The sequence below is a fragment of the Miniopterus schreibersii genome (genome assembly GCF_964146895.1).
Source record: "Miniopterus schreibersii genome assembly, chromosome: 10".
Classification (NCBI taxonomy): Eukaryota; Metazoa; Chordata; class Mammalia; order Chiroptera; family Miniopteridae; genus Miniopterus; species Miniopterus schreibersii.
In genome coordinates, this window is record NC_138110.1 from 33,597,397 (window position 1) to 33,625,377 (window position 27,981).

General features: G+C 36.5%; 1 protein-coding gene across 2 annotated transcripts in view; it reads left to right on the forward strand.

The window, feature by feature from the left end:
• Nucleotides 1–18,653, forward strand: part of DSC2 (desmocollin 2) — a 30,908-nt gene extending 12,255 nt beyond the window's left edge. Inside the window, exons 6-17 of one of the 2 annotated variants that reach the window (XM_081150367.1) lie at nt 952–1,096; nt 2,264–2,430; nt 5,982–6,116; nt 6,362–6,547; nt 8,481–8,737; nt 8,841–8,983; nt 11,551–11,778; nt 13,483–13,719; nt 14,095–14,219; nt 15,484–15,759; nt 16,286–16,331; nt 16,421–18,653. In XM_081150367.1, the coding sequence (XP_081006493.1) occupies nt 952–1,096; nt 2,264–2,430; nt 5,982–6,116; nt 6,362–6,547; nt 8,481–8,737; nt 8,841–8,983; nt 11,551–11,778; nt 13,483–13,719; nt 14,095–14,219; nt 15,484–15,759; nt 16,286–16,321 (1,935 nt within the window). In that variant the 3' untranslated portion in view covers nt 16,322–16,331; nt 16,421–18,653. The remainder of the gene's footprint in view (nt 1–951; nt 1,097–2,263; nt 2,431–5,981; nt 6,117–6,361; nt 6,548–8,480; nt 8,738–8,840; nt 8,984–11,550; nt 11,779–13,482; nt 13,720–14,094; nt 14,220–15,483; nt 15,760–16,285; nt 16,332–16,420) is intronic. The other variant, XM_081150366.1, reaches the window with a different exon arrangement.
• The last annotated feature ends 9,328 nt before the right edge of the window (nt 18,654–27,981 follow it).

Consider the following 27,981-nt stretch of genomic DNA (forward strand, 5'->3'; position numbering starts at 1 on the left):
GTACCTTTGCAGTGGGAGAAAATTAACTTGTGGTGAGTAAGTAAGGACTATGGGCAGTGCTGAACTAAGATTATTCAGTCATTTCATTAACTGGGTAACTTCCCATGGTGGAATGATAAGTGATAATGTAAGAATTTAACCTAATGTATTGATTTTCCACCAGGGCCTGGTCATTTAGTTTAAATTATTTTATATCTATTTTTGATTAATTAATTATTCACCAATAGACCAAATTAACTGAATAGACATTTATAGTTAGAATTACATATTTAGGGATAGAATTGCTACAATATGGCCATCTAAATACCTGTGTTATTCTGTTCTTTCTATGATAGTTCTGAGGAAAAAGAATTGAAATAAATATTATGAAATCAAAAGAAACAGATTGTATTCCACACACAATTTACAACCATTCATTTGTTCTATTTCTGACTCCTGCTTTTTAACTCTAAAAGTTTGTATGAAGACAATTATCTAAATATAACCATCAATATACCTAAAGTCATTAATTAGTAGAAAATAAGACAATATCTAAGCTAATTGCACATGGGAAATTTGGAATCCTAAGGATCCAAAGTTTAAAAGATGCAGAAAATTGTATTTAAAATTAATGCACCTGAAACTTTCAAACAAAAAAAAATATAATAATTTTTAAGACTGTTTTGGGAAAATAATAAAAACCATTACACTTTTGAACAGCGATACAGCAATAGTGAGGAAACCAAAATTATCTATATTATTATGTTATACAAATTTAAACATAAAATGCTAGACTACATCATGGAATTAACCACCTTTTGTGGCATTAAGGTTATGCCCACATCCAGACACAATAACAAATGGCAAACCTCACACTGCAACGCTGAACTGTACGACTTAAAGCCAACACTAGTTTGAACCATATTTTGAGAGATTATTTTTGTCTTTCTTCTTATTTTACCCTCTTCACAGCTCGTTGCCTTTGCAACAACTCCAGATGGATATAATCCAGAATTTCCACTTCCCCTAGTAATCAAAATTGAGGATGAAAATGATAATTACCCAATTTTTACAAGTGAAACTTTCATTTTCACAGTTGCTGAACATTCAAGAATTGGTGAGTAGCTACCCGTTTTAACAATGTTTGGCAGCTTGGTGTTTCAATTGAAAAATTCAGTTTTCCTATGCCATTGGGAGGCAGTGAGGAAAAGGGACTCACTCATCAGGCTGCTCTGGTGGAATTTTACTCTGCCTTTTACTAGCTGGCTGTGCACTGTGACCCTGGGCAATTTTGAAAATTTTTGACAAGCCCGGCTGGGCGTGGCTCAGCGGTTGAGCGTGGACCTAAGACCCAGGAGATCGGGGTTCAATTCCCGGTCGGGGCACATGCCCGGGTTGCGGGCTCGATCAATGACTCTCTCATCATTGATGTTTCTATCTCTCTCTCCCTCTCCTTTCCTCTCTCTGAAATCAATAAAGATATATTTTTTTTAAAAACATTTTTTGACAAGCCTTAGTTTCTTTATCTGTAACATGGGGTATCAATATGCAAGTTTGTCATGAAGATTAAATGCAGCATAATACACATGGAATGCCAAGCACAGTGTCTGAAAAATAGGAATTACTCAATAAGTGTTACTTTGCCTCCCTGTGTTAGATAAAACGAATACTTATAACAGAACGTGCTCCAAAAAGAGTAAGCATTTGAGCGACTGAAGTCTTAACCTTGAAGAGATTTGCTGATGCTTTGTAGTGATTGATTGACAGTATTCTGGGAATAATCATAAAGGTCACTGAGAATAATATAAGTGTTTTCTCATCTCGTGAGGAAGGACCGTTTTAGCTGGAGACAGAATGCAGTTTTTCAGTCTTCCTCTAGAAAGATCTAACTAAACCAAGAATTTTCGGAGAAAACCCGTGTGATCAACTTAAGTACAAGCTTTCAAATAGAAAAAAGTTAAAGAATAATTAGAACTCTTTAGTCTAGAAGTACAAAGACCATGAAGGAATATTATCAACACTTGTAAAATTATACATTAAACAGAGTAAATATGGATATGGTCACTGAATTCCAATGTTTGGGTGCTGGGATATTTAAAGGGAGGGGATACTTTATATAGAAACCCTCGAACTATTACTTTATTATTATTATAGAATCTGTTATTACTCTTCTATATAAGTAAGTGTTCCAAAATATTTTCGAAGTAGATGGAAAGGAATGATATAAAGGGAAAGTTGAAAATGTAAAAGTTTTGGAATTAAAGAGGATTTTTTTAATATGTAGGTTGCACTGTGGGACAGGTGTTTGCAACGGACAAAGATGAACCCGGCACGTTGCACACGCAGCTCAAGTACTCCATCCTTGAGCAGCTGCCAGCATCCCCCACCGTATTTTTCATGCATCCGTCTACAGGTGTGATTACCACGACGTCATCTCAGCTAGACAGAGAGGTAACATCAATGTTAACAAAAGTGTTGTTTTCCATGTTGTTATTTAATAGTGCCTGTAGATCTCCGTATATTCCCTGTAAATATGTTTTTGAAAAATGTGTTGTGAATCCAGTTTTTGAAAAATTATCATTTTAAGCCTGTTAATGGAGGTCATTAACTTGGCAGTGCACTAATTTTGAACCTCTAATGTGTTCTCTCCTGAATTGTGTTTTATAAAATTGAATTTCCTAATATAGATATTTGTGGTATTAAAAACAAATATCAACTATGAAAAGTGAAACTTTGGCAAATGTGTAGAAATTTGTTATCTACACATAACAGCGCTCCTTCTGTCTGCATCAGGCCTTCCTCAGTAAGCTCATTTGCATTCTGCCATTTGCGTGGGTTAAAAGAAAGTCTCTCTCTAGTATCTGGCTAACCATTTTCAGTTGTCTCTCGGGAATCTTTACTTGGATGTTTCACAGGTACTTAAAATGCAGTACATCTAAAATCAAACTCTTCTTTCCTTCTAAACATGCTGTCCCTCCCATGTCTTCTAGTCAAAATGACATGAATACATTCTTATCTTATTAATAATTTTTCTTTTATGACCTTGAATTCATGTTCTCCAAGTTGTATCTGAAATCTCCTCTTATCCCCTTGATCAGAATTACTTTCCAAAGCATGTTGATATTGCCAAAATTATTTTACTTTTATATTCTGTCCATTAACCCTGCAACTGACACAGTTTAGTAATTTAGTAACTTGGTTATTCGACTATTACTTCCTCCACTAAGCATATATTCTGCTGAATTCTTAGAGCAGTTTATCTGGCCTACTTACTACATTTATAATACTTAATCTTAAAATATAGTATTATATGTTTATCAGGTATTTCTTTGATTTCTAAAACTTCATATCAAATTAATTTCCTCTTCTCTTTATCCCTCATGGAATAGAGCGATGGTCTTCAAATTTTCTGGTCTCAAGATCCCTTTACACTCTTAAGTATTTTTGAAGATTCCAAAGATATTTTGTTTATGTGGGTTATATTTATCAGTATTTACTCATTAGCATTTAAAACTGATAAAAATTTAAAATATGTATTTAATTACCCAGTTAAAATAATAATAGATATATTACATGTTAACATAAATAACATTTTTATAAAATTAATTACATTTTCCAAAATAATAAATAATGTAGTGAGAACAGTGACATTATTACACAGTTTTCCAAATCTCTTTAATATTTGGCTTTATATAAGACAGATGGATTCCCATATTTCCTGCATTCAGGCTCTTATAATATGTAGTATTAGCTAACATAAACGAAGAAAATTTAACATGATATGAAGTTACAAAAGAGCAGAGTATTTTGATAGTAATTTCAGATTATTGTGGATATACATCTTTGATACTATATCAAAACTTGACAAGTGGTAGTTTCCTAAACGTTTTTTTGCAAAGTGCACTCTGAAGCCTTATCAATGAACTTTCATGCATTGTTACTTAAAAACCCTTTGGCCTATCTGTACTGTGTGTGGATAGTTTACCCATGCGTGATTTTGTAACATGCTTTCATCATATTGGTTCACTAAGTTATGCAGATCTTCCAAATATCGACACCTTATATTAAACAACGTTGAAAAATCACCTCCTCACTTCCATTAATGTCACAGTGATTGATAAAAATTTTCTAGAATTCTCATTTTTGTTTAACCATTCCAATTTATTATTGGTAACAAATAGGATTTTTTTCCCCTTAAAGTGACATTCAATTTATGTTTGACAAAATGTCTTTCAAAGGTACCAATCTGAATCATCATAGATGTCTTTCATATAAAGATGGTATTTTATAAAAATAAAATACAGTATTACATGTTTATCAGGTATTTCTTTGTTATTACAATCACACAAGTACTTTTCCTTGAGAGGAACAGTAGACTATGTTATTCAGCAGAAGTGCTCTATGCCTACCTCCCATTTCTTCACATGTCCTATGGATTGAAACTTAATAAAATTAATCATTTTTTTTACTGCATCCACAAAGAAATTCCCAAGTGAATTTGACACTTATTTATCTTATTATTTATAAAATCACTTATTTTTATTGTATGTGCCAGTGAAGAATACAATATCATTTCCTGGATAAATGAATTAGTGTTACAGCAGGTTCTTTGTGGAATTTATGTGCTCAGGAAAAGTGGATTATAAACCAATTCCTCTTTTATCATCGAGTCTTGAATAGATCCTTCTGATAGAATCAGCTGAAAACTAATGAAGGAGTTTTAGAGTGGTTTTACCAAGTGCTCTGAAGCCACTTTCAGACTTCAGGCTTCCAGTTTTCATCTGTTACCTTCAACCCTTTAAGCTCTTTAAAGATCAGAGTTTTTGTTCCATTGAAGGATATCACAAGTTAATATATAGGCCCACAGAACTTCATTTCTTTGCTTTATCAACCAATTGGTTATTCCTAATAAGTCTTCGTTCACTACAAACAAAATATATATTTCCTCCTGAAAGTATACTAGTATGGGGTTTTTAGAATTTTTAAATGCAATAAGGCTATTACTTTTCAAGTTAACATATTTGATTGGTTATGAGGGAATAGTAAATCAGAAAAATTTGTAGAGATTGAGAGAAATTTGTTTTTAGGGAAATGAATGAAGACAAGGAAATTTAAGAAGTGATGGAAATAGGAGAAGAAGGTGGCTGTGTAAGAGAATGGTGAACATTCTAAAAGGTGGAAGGTTAGGATAGTTTCTCACATATTATTTTGTCTTATGAAAAGGGGAATTACGAAGGAAACGTATTATTATCATGGTTTTATAGAGGAAGAAACTTAAGGAGAATTTTTCAATTGCCTGAGGTTACATTTGTTATTTTGGGAGTTGAGAATAGAACCCAAGTTTCCTCATGTTTAGTCTAGAGGCATTATTATCAATATTTTAATCATTCTATATCTTAATTACTTATGATAAATAAAACCATCATGAGGAGAAACACATTTTTTTAACTAGCCTTCTGCCAACTCTGATGAATGGAAAGTTCTAAGAGCCAGATTTTATTTTCCTTGGAGACAAAAAAGGCTATAGCCCCAACCCTTGTTTTCATGCTAATTTAATGATTTTTTAAATCAATGTACAGTAAATAAGTAAAATATGTCTTTTTAACAGAATAATATTTGCTTTATTGTTTTCTTACAAGACTGGTCTGAGTCACTGCTCTGTGTTTTTTAACATATAAGAATGTGCTTTGGATAGAAGATAAAGATTTTGATTAATTTTAAATGTACTAGGGCTATATCTTTTCTTTCTGTTGAGTAAAGCTAAAATCAACGGATTCCATAATCTATAAGTAGCACTTTATAAACTTGAGAAACTACTCTATTTTCATAAATTAATTGAAATTAGGGTGAGGAAATTATTCTTCTGCCAGCACATGAAATCTATGAAGTTTAATAGCGTCCCTCTTAAATTTTTAATGTAAGGAAAATTGTAAAAGTGTAAAATAAGACTTCATTTATAATGTTGCTTTCACTGAGTAATTCAGTTCTTACTTCCTTTTCAGTTAATTGAGAAATACCAGTTGAAAATAAAAGTACAGGACATGAATGGTCAATATTTTGGTTTGCAGACGACTGCAACTTGCCTCATTCATATTGAAGATGTGAATGACCACTTACCAACCTTTACTCGTACTTCTGTAAGTACATGGTATTAATGAGAGAAAAACGTACAACCCAGAGTTCGTTGCTAAAGAAGCGCATCTCACCCACGTCACATGATTTCAAAGGAAGGAGCCCCTGGACAGCAGTTTGAAGTTGTGGTTTAAAATCATGTAAACAGAGTACTTTGGAAATTAGAAGAAGAGAGCTTACTTTCACAGGGTGTCCTATTTTTGTGAGAGTTACTAATGAAACTTTTTTTGTTTTGTTTTTATTATTTTAGTATGTGGCATCAGTGGAAGAAAATACGGTGGATGTGGAAATCCTACGTGTTAGTGTTGAAGATAAAGACTTAATTAATACTGCTAATTGGAGAGCTAATTATACCATTTTAAAGGGCAATGAAAATGGAAATTTTAAAATTGTAACAGATCCCAAAACCAATGAAGGAGTTCTGTGTGTGGTTAAGGTAAGGATAAATTAATATGTTAGTTGTTTTTAAGTTTATAATATTACAGATTAGTATACTAGAGTTAATGAAAAGAAAGGAGTTTGGGTAAGTGTAGGAATATATAGATACATAGATAAATGTAAATGCTATCTTCTTCATATATAAAGGAATGAATATTCATTTTGGAAAATTTTTTTCTTTAAATTGAGGTATAAATGATATAACACTATATTAGTTTCAGGTATACAACATAATTTGATACTTGTATATATTGCTAGATGATCACCACAATAAAGTCAAGTTCCTCGCTGTCACCATACATACTTACAAAAAATTTTTTTCTTGTGATGAGAACTTTCAAGATCCATTCTCCTGGCTACTTTCAAATATGCAATACAGGATTATTCACTATAATCACCATGCTGTACACTACATTCCCATGACATGTTTATTTTGTAACTGGAAATTTGTACCTTTTGGCCAAATGATTCAATAGTCCATAAGTAACACTTTAAATCTCAGAAACAACCCTCTCTTCATAAATTAATTAAAAATTACTAGCATGAGGAACCTTAAAGAAAGTCATGATTAAAAATATATAAATATATATGTGTTCAAATAATATGATAGTGGAATTCACTTTGTAATCAATATCTCTTAACAATTCAGAAACTTACACAGCTGTGAGGCCAGTGGACAGGCCAGACTTTCCCAGCCCATTCTTTCTTCTTCTGCAGCTGGGTCAAGGGCCTCCACCTACTGAATTCCCCAAATGATGAGTTATTCCTGGTCAAACCCACAGGGAGGCTGTTTGTAGAGCTCTTCCTCTGCATCTGGTGTACATGGCATCCTTAGTTTCCCAGTTCAGAATGAGAAGCCTCTGCCCTTCAAACATGCAAATACTTCTAAAACTTCTTTTTAATATGATTCTACAGCATCTCAGAAGAACTCGCTGCTCATTCAGGAGCCTGAGTTAGCTCAGACAGTGATCTGAGCCTCTTTGGCTTTCGACAGAGTCACAGGCTTTTACCTGCTGCTTCTTTGATTATAATACGATTAATTCCTGGGTCTATGGGGTTTCCCTTTTGTACATATTCACAGGGAGCATGGATAAAATATGATGAATGCATTTTTCTTACAGTGATGAAAATTAGCTGCAGTCAGTGGGTTTTCTTTGTTTCAAAACAGCAGAGAAATGTCCCTTAAATCTTGTCTCTTTCTTCACCCAACCCTTGCCCTAATCCTTGGAGTTTTAAGAAGGAAATTTATTCCTGTGACGTCTAAGACCTGACACAATTTTTGTCTTCTAAGAAATGGTTTCATCCATTCTCATTACAACTACAGATCAGGCATAATAAAAACCTTCCACTAAACTTGGGACTGCCAGCTTTTTTGGAAAGTAACTAGGATGGGAAAAGATTTTTTTAAAAAGATAATGTAATGTCCGTAAGCTTTCTATTTCCTTGTGTCTTTTCTCTTAAAAATGTTTTATAAAATTTGGCCCACATTTTTTTACCTCAAACCAGGTACAAATAATTTTATTCATTTTAGGAGGGCAGGTTAAGCTCTCCCAAAAGTAATGGAAGAGTAAATAACTGTTGGTTAGAGTATGGGCCTCCTAAGTAATATCTCAGGTGTTAGGCTTGAAGCACTTTCATTAGATACGTCCTGAAATTGTTATCAGGACCTATGGTGTTACTTGTGTTGAATTTGCAGTTGGGGAATAGGGTTTTTGCTTGTTTTTGTTTTGCTGGTTTCACCAAACACCGAGTCAGTTGAAGGATTGCCCTCCTCCCACCACCGCCTCGTTTCTGGGTATACGTTTAATATTCTCATGACTGTTCCCAACACAGCACTTACATAGTTCCTAATTTAAGTAGTTATACATACCAGTGAACATTGCCAAATATTAAATGTCTTGAACTGATTTTCAACACACTTGCTTTTATAGCCGCTGAATTATGAAGAAAGACAGCAGGTGACCCTGCAAATTGGTGTAGTTAATGAGGCTCCGTATTTTAGAGAAACTACTTCAAGATCAAGCATGAGCACGGCTACAGTTACTGTTAATGTAAAAGATCAGGATGAGGGCCCCGAGTGTACTCCTCCAGTGCAAACTGTTCGAATTAAAGAAAATGCACCAGTAAATACACAGAGCAATGGATATAAAGCATACGACCCAGAAACGAGAAGTAGCAGCGGCATAAGGTATTCATAATTCAATTTAATTAACTCCAAGTTTACATGGTTTGGCACCAGTGTTGTAATTTGGCTTATGATACATTATGTTATTTTAATTCATTATTATCAGGTATAAGAAAATAAATGATCCAAAGGGGTGGATCACTGTTAATGAAAACACAGGATCAATTACAACTTTCAGAAACTTGGATAGAGAGGCAGAGTCCATCAGAAATGGTATATATAATGTTACAATCCTTGCATCAGACAAAGGTAAGAACTTTGTTTTTAAACCAGCTACATACATCCTTAGCTACATGCATCCTCAGCTGTTAAACCAGCCACATATGTTTTTAAGTCAGCTGTATACATTCTCAAAGTGCATTTCTCCCTAGATGACATGCAGAGTGATTGAGAGGTTTGCTCTAATTTACTAATCCATGTCTTCTTTCTAACAGCACCCTCAGTTTTAGATGTAATTGTAAAATAACAGTCACAGACATGCTTGAAACTTAAATAATTTATAAAAGTTAAATAATCATTAAAAATTGAGAAAAAGACTTCAGTAAAATTAGCTTCAAGTTATCTAGTTGTATTTCTTAAAATATTTACTTTGGCAGAAAAATTCATTATAGAGAGAATATACTTATTGCCCCACAGTGCACTCCTAGAAAATAGTTCTGTCTTCTTACAAAAAATTAACAGTATACTTGGGGGTTAGAATTCTGAGTAAGGACATTATGTAAAAATAAATAATAGTCGTAATTAATAGTATGTTATAAAATTAGAAAGACAAACAGTACCAGTCTATACAATCACATAAACTATAAAGTCATATTCTGTGAGTCCTACAAAATTGAGAGAAATGTGAGCACAATGATTATGCATGAGGTTCATTTAGTGCATAAGATATAATTTTACTGTAATATATATTTGAACTTTGTGCCTTTCAAAAACAAATATGCTAACTATAATAACATAAATTATTACACTTTAGCTTGCAAAATTAGAATTTAGAATTGATTTTGATAAATGTTTTAGATATTCTAATTTCCTCTAAATTAATGATAAATACTTCATATTTGTTGATTGAATGGGTAAAGTTGTAATCATTACTAATTTAACTTAAACCAATTAAAGACTCTGTTAAGGCCTCAGCTTCTCATAAACCTTTGTTAAGACATATTTTTTGGTCAAACGCAAATGAAAGAAGAAAAATAATATGAAACTCAAATCAATTATTTTCACATTTTTATAGCACTTGGCAAATGGTTTGTTGATATATGAGATAAAAATTACTACCTCCAAGTAGAGATTTTGAATATAATTATTTTCTACATTCTTCTCTGTTGTGGAGTAAATAAAATAATTGAGAGATCAAGTATTTTTATGGAGTTTAATAGCGAGGTCCTGTTAATCATCATTGTGGTATAAAATAAATGTATAATGAGGCCTCTCTCATTCTTTTTTCTTTTTTTGAAGAAGGTAGGGGGATAGGTAATTTTACATCTTTGCTTACTACCTAATGAAAGATGCTCTTTCCTCGGGAGCACTGACCCCTGGACCATGCTCGCTTCCCACCCTCCTACTTCTCCAAAGCACTTGTTTCTTCTTTGTAAAACTCTCTCAAGGCTTCTATGTCTTTACTTTTCAACACATTCCTCTTTTCTCTGTGCTTTCTGCTTTTACTACCTTCTCCTCTCCTAAACACATCTATCTCTTCAGCTTTGAGTTCCATTCCTTTCCTTTTTTTTCTCAGTATCTTCTTAGTCCAAACTCTTGACTGTTTCACCCAGGTATCTTCTCTCTACAGCTGAGTTTTAGATTTTATATTTGTTGTGTATTCTAAATTTGGAGAGGAGTGTACTTTCAATTTTTTAAAACGTTTAACAGGAGAGGCCATAAATCATGGGGCCCTGGGTGATCCACTTGACATGACTTTATATTTGGAATTAGTACTCACCAATGTAAAATTACATTAATATTAGAAGATGAGCATTGCGTGCCTACAGTCCAATGAATAAAAGAGTATTATTTATTTCACCAACAGATGAAAAACAGCTGTGAAACACTGTGAATTAGAGACCTAAAATCTTTGGTTTAAATATTCTATAATAATACTAATTACAATGCTCAAAGAGACTGTAGTTTAATGAGCAACTCCAAATGTTTAATAGAAAGGAAATCTGAGCATTTAGCACAGAAGTAGAAGAGCAAACACTGTGGGAACAATGCAGTTAACCAGATTAAATTGGTAAGACTTGTACTTTCAACTTGTGTGGACCCAAATGAAAAGAAACATTCAAGACATCCAATAGTCCCAGTTCTCAGAGAGAACAAGAAAGCACCACATAGCATGAGAACAAGAGAGGTCAAAGGGTGAGGTTCTTGTGCCCTGATGGAAAGTATGCCAGTAGATAAAGTACAAACCTCCCTGCCTTCCCCTTCATTATGTCTAGAACATGGGTGTGCAGACTGTGCTTTCCCACTCCTTGAATTTCCCTGTGCTTTTAAATATACCAGAAATGTCCTTGTTCATACTCTCTTCCTTTCTCTTTTAAAAATGAGTCAAAACTCACGTCCATAAAAGTTTCCATATTTACTGTAGCTATTTAGTGAATGAATGACAAATCTCCATATCAGTTATTGTCTGTACAACTTATTTGAAAGTGATAATATTTTACTTTTAACATTCCCTAAGGACATAACCTGTGACTGCTTGTCACTGTCATTTATAGGTTACAGGTACCTAAAAAATATTTAAATAAAAATTTTAATGCATAATACCCTAGTGAAAACTCAAAACATTAAAAGTTGTATTTTTATATCTGATTTTCTAGATGGAAGAACATGTACTGGGACACTGGGAATTATACTTGAAGATGTGAATGATAATGGCCCGTTAATACTGAAACAGACAGTGATAATCTGTAAGACCGTCATGTCCTCTGCGGAGATTGTTGCTTTTGATCCTGATGACCCTGTAAATGGTCCACCCTTTAGCTTCAGTTTGGAGGGTGATTCTGATTCAGAAGTACAGAGAATGTGGGGACTGACAAAAATTAATGGTGCGTATTTCTAAAAGTTATGTTGTCCTTTTCAACATCAAAATACTTTTCTTTTTTAATTTTTTAAATTAAATTTCTTGGGGTGACATTATATAAGCTTCTGGAGTACAATCAAAGTCTGACCTCCTCCCATCATAATATATTTTACCCCCTTTATACTGTTCATCCTTCCCCCGCCCTAACATGCTTCTTTCATGATGAAACAGAACAATCATTCACCATGTAGCAACCACCAATGAAAAGAGGCGGGTTTCTCAGTTTTAGCGTGGTAGGCAGTGGGTCTCATGAGTGCTCGTCTCTAATTGGCCTTGTGATAACGTGAATTCTCATTTCATTCTTGCTCCACATACACAGATGCGTAGAGTGCGTCTAATATAATCACTTCTGACTTGTGTACCTCCCACCTCCATAGATTCTTTCCATGTTAATGGTTCCATAATGGAATCCTCATATATCATGGGTGTCTTCTCCAAGAAGCAACTCTGAGACAGAGTTTCTCAGGAAGAATGTTTATTAAAGAGTTTGCTTGGCATCAGTGACTGTGACAGGAAGGGAAGTGGGATTGGGCAAAAAGAGAAGTCAAGCTGTAACAGGCCAAAGGAGAGTATCAGCTGAACCCATGGGGAGTCTGAGCTAACTGGCTCCTCAGCGTGCCCCAAGTTGAGTCTCTTTACTTTCTCCTTGCTCGGTCAGTGGGTTGGGCCACCCTGAGAGGCATGACCTTTTGCAGGAAGGTACAATCTCTAAAGGTGCTGATTGTCTCCCAAGCAAGTTAGGACAGTAAGCCCCTGATTGCAGAGGGATCTGGGTGTGTGTCACAGTGTCCACCATACTATGTCTCCTTTCTCTGCTGTAGTGACTTCTGACCATTTCTTATCTATTGTTTTCTACTTGGGATTCTCCCCCAACTTGGTTCCTAGTCTATACTTACGACTTTAAGCACAGCCGTATCAGTGGTGACAAGAGTGGCAAAAGTAAAAGGGACCTCTCTCCATATCACCATTGCATCACTCCCTACAGCAGCTCTCAACTCTTCAGCACGTTCTCCATCTCCTGACTATATTGCCCGGTGGCCACGATGTCCTGGTCTCCCTGTGCCACGACTAGAGATCCATTAAGCTGAGTGGGGTTTGTCTTTAAAATGCCCTGGAATGATTTTTAGCCCCATGTTTTCAACGAATATTCTTCAATTATGGCAAATTAGAAAAGAAAAGGCTTGAATAAAGGTAAAGAAAAAACAGAATGGAGGAAGCAAAATAAGGACGTATAGAAGCTATGGTGGCAAGTCAAGGCACTGTGTCTAGAATTTAAGACTATTATGAAATAGCAGTCTGATGAATCATGTATAAATGAAAATATACACTGAATGGTTACATTAAAATTTTTAAAGCTGTGATAGAAACCAATCTCTTAACAAGTTTAGTTAGGATAAGAAGAATTTATTTAGGGACAGACAAATATATTATTACAAAAACCAATAGACCTTTTTTAAAGGGGGCAGAAACAAACTTTTATATGCAATATGTTTGCAACGGCTGTAGATTAGAACTATTCAGTCCATTCATATTTACAATCTGTAGCAGTGGTGCTGTCCCATCAGGAAAATCCATTTGTAGGGAAATTTGATGACTATCCTATCACTAGCTACTTGTGCTCAGGAGAAATCAATGGCATTCTATAACTCTTGGTTTTATTTTCTTTCAGATACTGCAGTACGTCTTTTCTATCAAAATGACCCTCCGTTTGGACCATATACAGTACCTGTCAGAGTTACAGATAGACATGGCCTGTCACATGTCACTCTATTAAATGTTATAGTATGTGACTGTATTACCGAAAATGACTGCACACTTCGCGTAGTTCCCAGGACTGGCATCGGAGAAATCAGACTTGGAAAGTGGGCCATCCTTGCAATACTGTTGGGCATAGCCTTGCTATTTTGTGAGTCCCTTCTTGAACTCAAATAATAGCCTTTAAAATAACTTTGAAGACACTTTCTTAGATCAACACTGTTATCTATAGCTGTTCATTTGTTTATAGCTGGATCCCTATTTAACACACAAATTTTATTTATATATTAAAAGTGAATTTATTTATAGTTCTGTTATCTCAGCATGGACAAAATTTAACACAGAAATACAGCATTTAGCATGTCTCTGTGGCATGTCCGGTGACGGCAGCCTTTTCTATTGTATGCTACTCTGATACAAGCCGTCACATATGCATTTTCTGGAAAGCTGTCTTTATATTAGTCATCAAAATTCACAACTTCACATTGTTTTATCGTAAACTCAAGTAATTTCTGTCATCCTCTAGGTATCCTGTTTACCTTAATCTGTGGGACAACTGGGGCAACCAAAAAGCCAAAAGCAATTCCTGATGATGTAACCCAGCAGAACCTCATTGTGTCAAACACTGAGGCTCCTGGAGATGACAAAGTGGTAAGTAGTTTGTCTTTTTAAAATAAATACAAAGGATAAGTTGGCCTAACCAACTATAATTACCTTTTTCTGAACAAAGTTCTTTTAAAATCAGGTAACTTGTTATATATAAAATGTCATCAGTCCCATGGATCATATAAAATGACATCAATTCCCCTTGGTAATAGATGGCATTTCAGTTTAGCCATATAGTATTACTTAATAGTAAAAATCCTTGGGCATGTCAGTATTATTTTATATTTCAAATGTTTCATGATTTCAATTTTAGGCTCAGTGTTTTTTATATATCGAAACTGCTGTTTGTGTTGTAAACATGTTTCACTTAATTATTCACAGATCATTAGTATAATTGTTTAAAAAAATTTTTTTTGCAACAGCAATAAAATGACTATAAGCTTTGATCAACGTGAGAAGAACTTTAATGGAGTCTTTCTGACTCTAATGTGGGTTAGAAAGGAGCCTTAGGTCAAGTATATGAAACAGCAATGCCAGCAAGTGACTACATTGCCCCAACTTTGATTTTTAACCTAATTCATCAACAAGAAACAAGTACATTTCCTACAAAAAGTATAATCGATGATTAGAGCAGGAAAGATTTAGAAAACAAAAGGAAAGATTTAGAAAACAAAAGGGCATTGTCATCTAGGAAGGGATTAGGAAAAAAGAAACCCGGAGTTCTCTATAACAACGCAACGCAGAAAATTAGCAGTCAAAGAAGCTCTGGTATTCTTATTTTCCCTGCTGATGTATTTTTATTATTTTTATTTATTTAGATTGCAAAGATTTATTATCACAGCTGAGATTTTTTTATGGCAGCTTTATTTCTATTATTTTTGTTTTTGCGGAAAGGGAACTAGATTAGACACTGAATGAAAAGATCGATCATTATTTCTGTTTTTTCCCCTAGTCAGGTGAAGGGAATGGATTTAAACTAAGCAGGATAAATGCATGTGAGACAGTAGTCCTGGGATCTTGATTGGGAGGTGTGAGATACTGGACAGTTTTAACAAGTGAAGCTGGACAGTATTGTGAGAAGTTTTTAGGGACAGGATATGCATTAAGCTTTTGGTCTTGTGTTGGAAGCCACATAAAGACTGGGGTTACAACAGTTAGGTCCTCAGGATTGCCAAGAGAGATTCAGTTCCTGCTGGCAGAGAACATACCTTCTAGCACAGGCTCAGGGCACCGTCTGCATGGTTTGTGCTTTTTCTTACTATTTTGTGGTGGTCTCTGTCTTCCCCTAAAGCAAACTCTTTCATTTCAGTATTCGGCAAACGGCTTCACAACCGAGATTGTGGGCAGCTCGGGTCAGGGGACTTTCGGCACCGTGGGATCAGGAGTGAAACCCGGGGGGCAGGAGATCATTGAAATGGTGAGAGGAGGCCAGCAGGCCCAGACCTTGGAGTCGCGCCGGGGGCCCGGGCGCCCGCACACGCTGGAGCCGGGCCTGGACTCCTCCAGGGCGGGACACGTGGAGCTGGACGGCTGCAGATACGCCTACTCGGAGTGGCGCAGCTTCACTCAGCCCCGGCTCGGCGAAGTGAGTTTCCCCAAGGGTCCTACAAATCGGTGTTGATTTCTTTTCAACCTTCTAAGTGATTGCAATTTAATGGCCCGGCCTTTCATTTTTAATTATTAGCCTACTAGGTGGAAAGTTGTCTTCCTTAATTTTGATTTAGTTATGCTCGGGGGAAAGTAGATCTTTTCCTCACGTGTTGTTTAGTTTGCAGTTCTTACTGAAATAATGAGATATTTAAATATTTTTCTCATGATTTTGTGTTAATATTTCCCGCGTGACAACGTGGGGCTTAGAAATCAAAAGTATGAGACCAGAGGATTCCAGCCTGCACAGTCTCTGCGCCTACCTGGAGAGATCTGTATGCAAATCAATTTGGCATCAGTTTAACCGATGCATTTCCCTTTAGCTATAATTTTGAAAGGAAAAGTGATGATTACTTAGAGTGAACACTTGTGTCACACACGTGTGGCTTATAGAAACATGCTATATAGTGAATTTATAGTGTGATTTATGATACAGACCAATCATGTGCATTTCTTATATGTAGGAACCCATTAGAGGACACACTCTGATTAAAAATTAAACAATCAAAGGTAAATCAAAGCCATTATTTTTATGTTAGTAAGTCTTGGTGTTTAAAATAATAATAATAAAATATGTTGTGTTTCCCCCCTCTTGGCAGAAAGTACAGCTGTGTAATCAGTATGACAATCATGAACATGCTCAAGACTACATCCGTACATACAACTATGAAGGGAAAGGATCCGTGGCTGGTTCTGTAGGCTGTTGCAGTGAACGGCAGGAAGAAGATGGGCTTGAATTTTTGGATCATTTGGAACCTAAATTTAGGACACTAGCAGAAGCATGTGTAAAGCGATGAGAGCATCCTAATACGTCTACAAAAGCCAGTGGCTTTGTCACCTTTTCTTTTCTTTCTTTCTTTTTTTTTTTTTTAAATTAAAGGCCAAGGTTTTTTTAAAAAATAGGAGTTGCTCCGCTTGGGGATACCCTTTTGTTTTGATGGAATGTTTTTAAGGAAATGCACATTTACTGATACATGCACAAATTTCCCAGCCCTTAACATAGTTTTCCATTTCTTCCATCCAAGGAGACCTAAAGAAATAGAAATATTAAGGAAGTCTGCATTATTGTTTACATTTGGGTATAATGCCAATAGCCAATTTATAGTGCAATAAAATATACTTAATTTAAGTCTATATCATAAACTACTTAAAGTATAGCCTAATAGAAAATTGTAGAGACCTTACTTTAACGTGATCTCCAGTTACCTAGTTAATTGTTTCTGTGGTTCTTGAAGACTGTCTTCCCCCTAAACATTGTAAAGTATATATATACTGCATTCTTGATATTGTTTTATTCTTATAAAACAATAAGATCCTTCTTCATAATGCAAAGGGAGATTCCCAGCCAGGCATTGACTGTTAATTCCGCTCTGATGGAGTTGAGTTTCTAGGTTGTATGCTGTATGAAATTTTGCACTGAATCTACATTTCCTCTGTTACCCACCTTGTCAGCAAAATTTAAGTTTAAAAAATGCTTTAAGAGTGTATTTTTACTCTTGCAAGGTTTTGCTCTCTCTTCTTCTCTCCTCCCCTCTTTTTTTCCCTCTCCCCCTCTCCTTTCCATTCCTCTCTGTTTCCCCCTCTATCTCTCTCTCTCTCTTTCTCTTCTCTTTATTTTTTAAAATTCTTACTTGGGTTGGCGAATCTAAATATTTTTAAAAGCTGTCTCTTCTTTCTTTGTTTATAAAGTGAGTTATTCTGTTTCTGTTTTATGTGAGGGCATGTGTTCTTGGTTTTCCTTAAAATCAATGTAATGTGGACTTTATTGTTTCAAATATCTTGGTGATTGCTTCATTATTTCTTCAGCAAAGAACCTTTAATTTTGGCTTTGAAATTGTAGAAAGGTGTGATTTTTAAAAATTAGATGCAACTTTCTATGTTAACAAAAGGAGTAGTGTAATTAAAATTGGGATACGGCTATTTTGTACATAATAGAATATTTACAGTTCATATCTTTAATGCAAAGATACTGTTTGTAAATGCAAAATAGTGTTGGTTTTTAAAATAAGCTTTGAAATACAGGGATTGTGAAAGCTCTTAAGGACAGATATTTTATAACTTTTTAGATGACATGGCTCATCATACCTATATGTGTTTGTAAAGTTATTTTTTAATATTTTAAGATTACAGTTTTTAACAATGTAGAATAAACTATTTAAATTTTGAAACGAGAGAAAATTAAACTTAATAGTCAACCAAATTCCAGGTCAGGTTTCACAGCTGATTTCAGTCAGTGAATTTTCTATATATGTTAACTACATGGACATTTTATATGCATTCCAATATTTGTGATTATTAGTGATATGCCTATCTTTAATTCACAAGGTTGGCTTATAACAATTATTTTTAAGGATTAACAGTTGTTAATTATTCAATAATCAGTTCATCTTTTCAATAGTTTCATTACCGCTCAGTCAAATATGCTATTTCTCAAAGTTATTTTTAATAAATTATGTACAAAATTCTTTTATAACACTGGTTATGACAAAGGAAATCAAGTAGTTTAAAAAATAGTATGAGGTTATTAATCAAATGTGTGATATGAGCTTATGGGATTTTATTTTTGTACTTAGAGAAATAAGTCTCTTGTTTAGAATCCTGTTCTATATTTTTTAGAATTTTAGAATTTGATTAATTGGTTGATTGTTAAAATTTTTTATTCTAAAGACTGTGATGCTATGGGATATTGTTAAGTTGTATAATTTCTCTTGTCTGTTATTTTTTTCATCATAAAATGGGGAATGATAATAGAACTTTTTTCCTAGGGTGACTGTAAGACATTTGAATAAAAAATGGGTTTTAAGCATGAAAGTCACACAGAGCAATCCACCTAAAAGGCACTCTTACTAATACTCAATGATTTATTTTTATTTATTTATTTATTTAATTTTACATATATGCCCTGGGGGGAAGGGGGGAAGCAGGTGGAGGAGATCAATGGGGGGAAAAATACTAAATGATTTTAAATGAGTCACATGTACAACCTATTTCATATTAACAAAAATCAATTAAGAAAGTAAGATAATGGCAAGGGTTTTTTTTTCTTTTTTTTACTTTAGAATATTTGTCAATTGAGTATGTGTCTCGTCATAATGCTCACTTGATAACTGGGTATTATATGTTCAATGGTTCAGAACATATATTGCAAAGGATTGCTTAGTTTGAAATCCTCTGAAACTAATTAGATGGAAAGAAGTTGTCCACTTAAAATGGGCACTAATTCTAAAGCCCTATAATTGCCCCAGTTCCTTCTGTCATGCCCTTCCTGAGCTGTTCTGCTAGAGATGGCTTGCCTCAGAGGCAAGCACTTACTTGCCTGGGAGTTTAAATCTCCTTGGCAGTCCCCAGTGTAATCCTAAGTGCAAAGACTCAGGAGAGGGTGGCTCGATGCAAACTCCCCTCTCCACCCTTCCTAGCACTGGGATTTCAGAAGTCACTTAAACTTTGATTCTAGTTCCCTCACTTGTATGGCCTGTTGAGGGAGTTGGAGGAGTCTACTTCATTCCTTTGTCAGAGTTTAAAGAGTTAATTCATGAAAAGAGCTGGCTCAGAGTTAGCACTCAATAAACCTTAGTTAGCTGCTGCTATTTTATAAGAGCACACTACAGCTGGGAATAATCCAGCTCCAGTCTCCACTTTGCGTTACAGCTGACATCTTGCCATAATGTTGCCCATTCATCTTCCTCAGAAGCTTGACCAGCACTTTACTGTGATGGCCTTTGGGAACGTCATGGGTTAATAGTTTCCAGGTCTCTCATTCTTGGTATTCAGGAAGCTACATCTTATCCATAACCCACAAATCAGTAGGATAAATCTTGGGACTTAAAGGAAAAGCAGATAAAATTCCTAATCAGCCGTATATCGACTCAGGAGGCAAATAGGAACCAAACTCTTAGAGACTTTCGCTAAGAAATGATGGTGCTATTTCTACAGGAGGAAAGCATCCGGGTCTGCTGTGTTCAGTGCAGCCTGTGTTTGGGATCTCCCTGTAATCCTTTAATGCTTTTTTTTTTTGGATTCCCTATCTTAAGACTGGGTTTTATCTTGGTTCCTGATTCTGTTGTGCGAAATCTGACTTTGACAACAGGTTTCCCTGTAGCCTCCATCTCCAGCTTTTTCCGGGCTCCACATTGAAGTCTTTACCCCAGCCTTGGCCTGGTCAACCCTTAAGCAAGTAACATCCTGAGAACAAAATGCTTTTTCCTCTGTGTGCCAAGAGCCCTCATATTTTCAACCTCCTTGAATAAAGGAAGCTACTAGAGGTTACACGATGTCTATGTAGATACACAACTCTTAGTTCTGGGAGACCCATTATCCTTCTAGTAGCACTTAAAACTTATGCAAAAAGACAAACATGTTACCACATCAATCAGATTCTCCTGGGTTTTCTATATAAATAGTTTCTTCCTAATTACTTAGGCTTGAAACAGAATTCTCACTTTTTTTCCTCTCCTCGCATAACACATTCTATTTATTATCCCAAACTGCCCAACTTTCTGAGAATTTTAAACACAGTTTAATTAATTAATTCTTTTTTTCTTTTTTTTTTTTTTTGGCCTACAGTCATTTAATGCTTCTGCAGTATAGCCATATAAGGCCTTTTTAATATAGACTGTGCTGGTATGAAAGGGTACAAGATAAATCAGCTAATCACCCACCCACACACTCTAGTACAGGACAAGACACACAGTACAGTTTTGGGTGGATGTGTGCATGCAGTGGGCCAATGCTTGTAAAACATCACATGATACCTGGCACATGGTAAGTGCTCATAAAAAAATTCCAGATAATGCAAAACAACCGGACTAGTCTAGTGAGTGAACTTGTGCCTCTGATACTCCCAAGCCAAGTACTCATGACCATGTGGAGCCCCTACTTCACTGTCCTCCACACCTCCCTTCATATGTTTCTCCAGCCAGTATCCCAGTTCAAACCCTCAGTATCATTAAGCTGCAATGGTGTTTGTATCTCCAATGTCTTCCCTCCTTCCAACTGCCATCCAAGAACAGATATGATCATGGCAGTTTGCTGCCTAAGGGCCTTCCATGGTTTTAGAGAATAAATTTGAAATGCAAAATCACTCTCAAATACTGATCTCCCCCTCCCCCCCTCCCCTGCCACATACACACATTCTCTGTGCCTTGCTCATGAGGAGGCCTCCATTTGCAATGTGTTTACTCACTTGTTACTCACTTCTTCCTCTGTGAAAATATGACTTCTTAAAAATGTAGTTCAAATACCATCTTTTCTGACCATAAACATGTATGTGTCTAGAGCACATTGTTATATAATTTTCCCTGATAGGTTTACATGCATGTTTGTGTATGTGTCTGTATATGGGTCCAATTGTGTCTGTGTGTATGTATGTGTGTGTGTTTCTTTTCATATGAGAAGTTTGCTGAGGACAATGAAAGGTGTCCACACTTTCATGCCAATAGAATTCTGACCATCAGTACATTTTGATGAGTCACATTGTATTGCACAGGTCACACAGAGTTAAAAAGGAAAGAGAAGAAATGGTTATTTGATTCCTAGCACACCACGTTACTTTCCCTTGACATAAATTTTCCATTATAGATAGACGTAATGCATATTAGATTCTGTATTGAATTATTATTTTTCAACACAGAGACACTGAATGCACAGAACACCAAACATCTGCATTCACAACTGCAAGAATGTGAGGTGGGGAAGACTTGGAATCCTGACTATTCCTCACTCCTGCATGTTAACATAATAACTAAAAGAAAAGAGGCACCTGGCCAAACCTCCCCCCTTGGGGTGGTGGGGGTGGCAGACCCTGTCTGGATCTCCTGGTTCACTCCCATGGCCTTGTAATCAGCTGCACCGCACTTCAGTAAGCCCCACGGGTTCTCGCCCATTCTCTTCACCACTGTGTGCCCAGCACACAGAACAGTGGATTCTCGGTATGTTTGCTATATGAATAGATGAATGAATTCACATACTTATTAGGTACCTGATCAAAATTAGACTGCAGCTTTGCCTAAAGAACCATTTTTTCCTCAACGTGAAACTCATTGACCAATGTGAAAATCATATTCATGAGAGTCCTGTCATTGTCAACATGTCCCAATAGTGCAGTAAAAATAATTCTTGCTAAGGGGCCACTTACTAATCTCCCGAGGTGAAACAACCTGAGTCACTTATGTTTCAGGAATTCAAGAAATGATTCTTAAGGCTTTGCTAAAGCCACATTAATTATAAACTGTTGAAAGTTAGGTCTTGACTCAAGAAGTGTCTTGAGAAACCAGAAGGCAAGGAAGGTGGTGCAGATCTAACAGCTTGCTCCGAGTTAGACGGGGAGAACATTCTGTAACAGGACCTCATGGTGTTCATGCCCACGGAGAGAAGAAAACCTCTAGAAGGAGACCAGAGGAAAGGAGAAGAAACCTGCAGAAAATAAGATGTTCTTTGACTTACATTATGTATGCTTAATACTTTCCGGTATCTATCCAGAGAAAGAAAACCTGACTTTTAAACGTACAAGGTGAGAAAGGAAGAGATGAAATTGGGCAACATCAGTGATAATTACCTTGGGTTATTACAAAAAGGCAGGTCGCCATAAAGGAGAAAAGATGCCATGGCCATATTCACGGTACTTGCCATTCCCAACTTCTTTTTGTCCACCAGTTCTGGGATGAGAGGAGTGGGAGGAGGCAGTGGTCTCTAATCTCTGCTAGACCTTTGGAACAGTACAGCAGATAATTCATCACTAAACGACTTAGAAGCTGTTCCAGGTAATATCTGATTGCTACTTAATGTTGTCTTGAGCAGGACAACTTTTCTGGTGCATGTCTACTAGCAATATTATTAGCACCTCATTTTTAAAAAAAGTTTTCAGGCAGGACCCCTGTCTTAGGGTTATATAGTGGAACTGGTATTATAACCTTACATAGATATGTGCAAGTTAAGACTAGAGCTTATCAATTAGGGAAGTGTATAGCTTATTATAGCACTGACAGGTAATCGCAAGTATGATGCTGGAAAACAATGCGAAAAAAGAACTGATTGTTGAGACATTGGCCTGCTCAATAGCTAATTGGAAGAGAGCTACTCTTCCTCTAGTAGCAGAGGGGCTTGGGAAATCTGCATGGTAGACTGAAAAGAAAATACATGTCAAGATGAAGAAATCTTGAATAAATAAAATTAGTGACTATATAATTGATAGTCAATAAAATAATTAGTAAAAACAAATTGATAAATACTGAATTAAGTAACTTAGTGCCCATGGTGGGAAAAAGCTGCTTCTCTACCCCTGAGCTAGTTGACAGGCATTCGAGCTGCGGGATATGCCACCTCACCCAGCTGATAGTGAGGAATGGCCCTCCTCAACTTCTGGGAAAAGAAAAGGCTGATGAGGCAGTGAATCAGAGAATGAGGTGGAGGTAAATGACACCTGGGATCTGGACGGCAGCCCACTCACACCTGTAGCCATCAAGCTTGAGCAATGCCCTTTCAACAGAGATGCACACAATGAGCTCCTGGGGACATGAGAACATCCAGGACAAACTACAGCCTCACCCAGTGGGAGGGGATTCTCCCTCTGAAGGAAACCAAAGTGAAGGATTATGAGATGATTCCAACATGAGAAGGACGGAAAATTCACCCTGTGTCAGGGCTTTGTTACACTGCTTTTGTCTGGTTACTGTAAGAAGTTATCACTTACACAATAACCATTTGTTTTTGTGTGGAAATCACCATGCCTTCCAGCCATGTGAGAAGTCACTAGGAGACCATTCCTTAAAAGGCCTGTTGGCAGAAGACAGAATATTTGTAAGGGCACCTGAACATTTTAGGGAAGGAAGCGGAAAAACCACTGTAACAGTTTTTAAATCATTAAGTAACAGGGAGAGACCAAAAAGGAATTTTTCTGAGCCTGACATACCCTATCTGGATTAGACTGTCATTATGGTATACAAGTGTCTGAATTTGGTATGATTGTTGCTGCGGTTACAGTGAAAGACCACACCTCTGGGGATGGGACTGTGTTTTCTCCTGAAGGGAATGGAATGGACAGTCCCACTGTCAATCACTCTGGGCAGAAATTAATCCCAGCGTGAGAACTGAGGACTCAGCCCAAAGAAGGAGGTAGGGGAAACTTCTCTTCCCTGAGAGGACAGGGATCATTTTGGTCTAAACTTGAGGTTCTCTTTGTTGTCTGGACCATTTCCATGGTGGTGGAAGCTTACAATGGAGAGACAGGAGAGAAGAGTGAGGATTTGGGATGGCTGTTGTTCTGGGCAGCAATGCAATATTATAGGTTACTTTTTTTTATTGTTCAAAATATTACAGATGTTTCTTTCTCCCCATTGACTCATTCCACCTCCCCCTCAGCACACCATTGTCTTTGTCCTTGGGTTATGCATATACGCATATAAATTCTTTGGTAAATCTCTCCCCCTCCACCCCCCTCTACCTTCTTTCTCTCTGAGATTTGTCAAGTCAGCAAATGACACGTGCTGGCAAGGGTGTGGAGAAAGGGGACCCTGGCACACTGCTGGTGGGAATGCAGACTGGTGCTGCCACTATGGAAAACAGTATGGAGGTTCCTCAAAAAATTAAAAATAGAACTGCTTTTTGCCCCAGCGATCCCACTTCTAGGAATATATCCTAAGAATGTAGAAACACTAATCAGAAAGAATATGCACCCCTATGTTCACAGCAGCACAATTTACAATAGCTAAGGTCTGGAAACAGCCCCAGTGCCCATCAGTAGATGAGTGGATAAAAAAGCTGTGGGACATTTACACCATGGAATACTATGCAGTTATAAAGAAGGACCTCGTACCCTTTGGGACAGCATGGATGGACCTGGAGAATATTATGCTAAGTGAAATCAGCCAGGCAGAGAAAGACAAACATCACTTGATCTCACTTATATGTGGAATCTAAAGAACTTAAACTGGTGAACAGAGTAAATTCAATGATATAGGTTACTCTTGACTTCAACTTTCTGTCATCCCCAAATTTCCAGTGATTTTTTCAAATGATGAAAATGTCATGGCTAATCTCAGTGATGCTCTGGAAAATTAGTGGAGGGCCTCTACTCACACTTTGGGGAAGGTGGTGCAGGAAGAGCAGCATCCTCTCCTGGAGGTCAGAGTGGCAGGAGCAGATGTCACCAGAGGAGGAAAACAGCGGTGGGGGGTGAGACTATTGGACCACCAAGCATAAGGGAAGAGCCCTCTCTAAAAGTGCAAGTGGATACATTAAAGGCAGCTAATTTCTAAAATCTGCAAGGGCTCTTGGCATCTGATTTCATATTTGTAAAGTGTTCCTCACTGTTATTCCAAGTAATTTGTTTGATTACTGTTTATCGCCCTATTTATCCTAAATAATATTCTAACAGTGATTCTGAGTTAACTTCTCATGGCAAACTCATTTTGTGTCACAAGAAGGGCTGTTCGAACCAATCTTTTACTTGGTTTTAAGCCTCTTTTCATAAAATTTCATTTTCATTACTAGCAAATTTGTTGCAAACATCATATAGTTGCTCTGGTTGTATTTCTTGGGTGTTTTTGAAGAGACTCACTCTTGCCATATCACTGCTCATGTAAGTCGCTGAGGTAAGTGGGCGAGACCAGCACCTGTTGGCACTCAGTTACGCAAGGCAGTGAGGCTCAGTGGGTCAGGAGTCAGCTCCCCCCTCTCACGGTCATTATCCTTTCCAAGGCCAGAGCTTCCTTCTAGGTACAGAGAACTCTTCTTGATGATAGTAAGTTTGTTTTCTACTGAAAATTTTACAACTCACCTGGATTCCTGAAGTTTTGTATTCTTGCTTAAAAGCATTTCCCATTTTTGATCCTTTCTTATTGCTGCTTTTACCTTATAAATTAAGGAAATAACAGGGAAAATAGGTTTTTTTATATAATTTTTTTACATAATCTTTTTAGTAGTGACTTCAAACGACTTTGCATTTTAGGGGCTAGGGTATTAAAGACATTTCAGGAAAACTTTTATGCTTTATGATGTCTCATAATGATTTAAAATTAATTCCAGTTTTAACTATTCAAACTGAAGCTCATATTTTAAATAAGTTTGCAACAAACTCATTTTAAATGATGGATTACGCAGGAAAAATAAAAGCAATTTAAATTTGTCTCCAAGTTACATTTATGTGATAATTTTAACTGCCTATAAAGATTCCTCTCAAAATTATAAAAATGCATAGCTTTCTATTAAGACTTAGACTAATATTCTCATGATGCACAAGTAGATACTGTAACACAGGATATTTTAAGATAATTACTAATATTACATCCAGTTATTCAGTATTTATACTGCATCTAGAATTTTACAGTACAAATGAAAAATATGCTTTATGACAGTATTTCTGGAATATATTTTGATAACTTTTATTTTGTAGAAGCTAAAAATGAAAGCTTAGGGTATAGTCAATAGGCTTAACATATAGTTAATAGGCTTAACAATCTTCTCAATTACACACACAGATAAAACAAGCAGGTGATAGTTATCTCAGAGTTTTAGTCACTTGGAGGACAGTAATAATCAGATCAGACTTACTCTAGTAGATAAAATTAAAAATACTGAAAACTACTAATACTTAGAATGAAGATAAACATTTTGAAGTATCTTATTCCTTAAATATTAAGGGAAAGCAGTATAAACAAGTTCATTAATGAATTCATTATGTCACCAAAAGTCATAATTCTGTAACTGCAGTTATGTAACAGGGTATAGGATATTAAAAAAACACACTTCACATACAATTAGCTAACTAACCAAGAACTTAAAATAAGACTGTAGTAACAAAACTTATCTAAAATGTTAATAGTTTCATATTTAAGCATGTTACAGGCAGCAGTAGTTCCAGTTCCCCTCTTCACTGGCCGCCACCACAGGAGTGTAAAAGATGCTGATGGCAGTGAGGCCTGCAACACCCTGTCTGCAAAAATAAAATTGCCAAGAGAAAAAGGAACAACAACAACAAAACCACAAAAAAAGCCAGACTCTGACACACACGAAAGAGTATCAAAACCACCCAGAGAGCTGGAATGTGAAACTGCACTTCACCAGAATTCCTTAGTTCCCCTCTTTCCACAATCCCTCTATAATAGCCCTTTGCCTGCCCTGAGATATTAAGATGGTTGTTAAGGCATGAGCCTGACATCCTCTTGGGTAGTCAGCACCTGAATAAATCATTTTCCTTCCATTAGCACCTGTGTCCTGTGTTTGGATCCACAGCAGCAGGCAAAAGAACCTGAGGATCATTTGAGCCAGTTTCAGTCACTAACCCTTTTTATAGATTGAGTGTATGGTGCTTCATCTCTTCCAGGATGAAATTTCACTCCTCAGCCTGGTTTGTCACAACCCTATCTTTCTAACCTAATTGTTAGCCATGGGAGTTCTTCAGTCCACTGGTTCTGAAGAAACTCCTTTCTGTTTTCTTGGCATGGAAAGTCCTCACAAGACTCTCCACAGCTTTGCTAGTACTGTTGCTGTTGCCTGGAACACACTCCTACCCTGCCCCTTTTCTCTGTTGGTTCTTACTCCAGCATTATTTCTCATAGTTCAGAAGGCTGAGGGTCCAAATTTAAGGTGCTGGCTGATTTGGCTTTTGATGAGAGCTATCTTCCTGACTTGTAGATAGCTGCCTTCTCTTTGTATCCACACAGGAGATGGAGGGTGGGAGAGTGGCGGGAAGATAGAGAGAGAGAGAGAGAGAGAGAGGAGGTTAACTTTCTGTTCTCTGGTGTCTCCTCTCATAAGGACACTAATCCCATAAGATCAGGGCCCACCATTTTGACCTCACTTAACCTTTTTTTTTTTTTAATATATCTTTATTGATTTCAGAGAGAGGAAAGGAGAGGGAGAGAGAGAGCTAGAAACATCAATGATGAGAGAGTCATTGATTGGCCACAGCCCGCAATTCAGGCATGTGCCCTGACCAGGAATCGAACCCTGATCGCCTGGATCCTAGGTCGACGCTTAACCACTGAGCCACACCCGGCCGGGCTACCTCACTTAACCTTAATTACTTCCTTATAGGCCCTAACTCCAAATATGTAGTTATTTTCTGTTATTTTGGGGGTTAGGGCTTCAACTTATGAATTTGAGGAGACACAATTAAGGTCATACTATCACCTATGTTATAAGAAAGCCATAATCCACTAGTGTT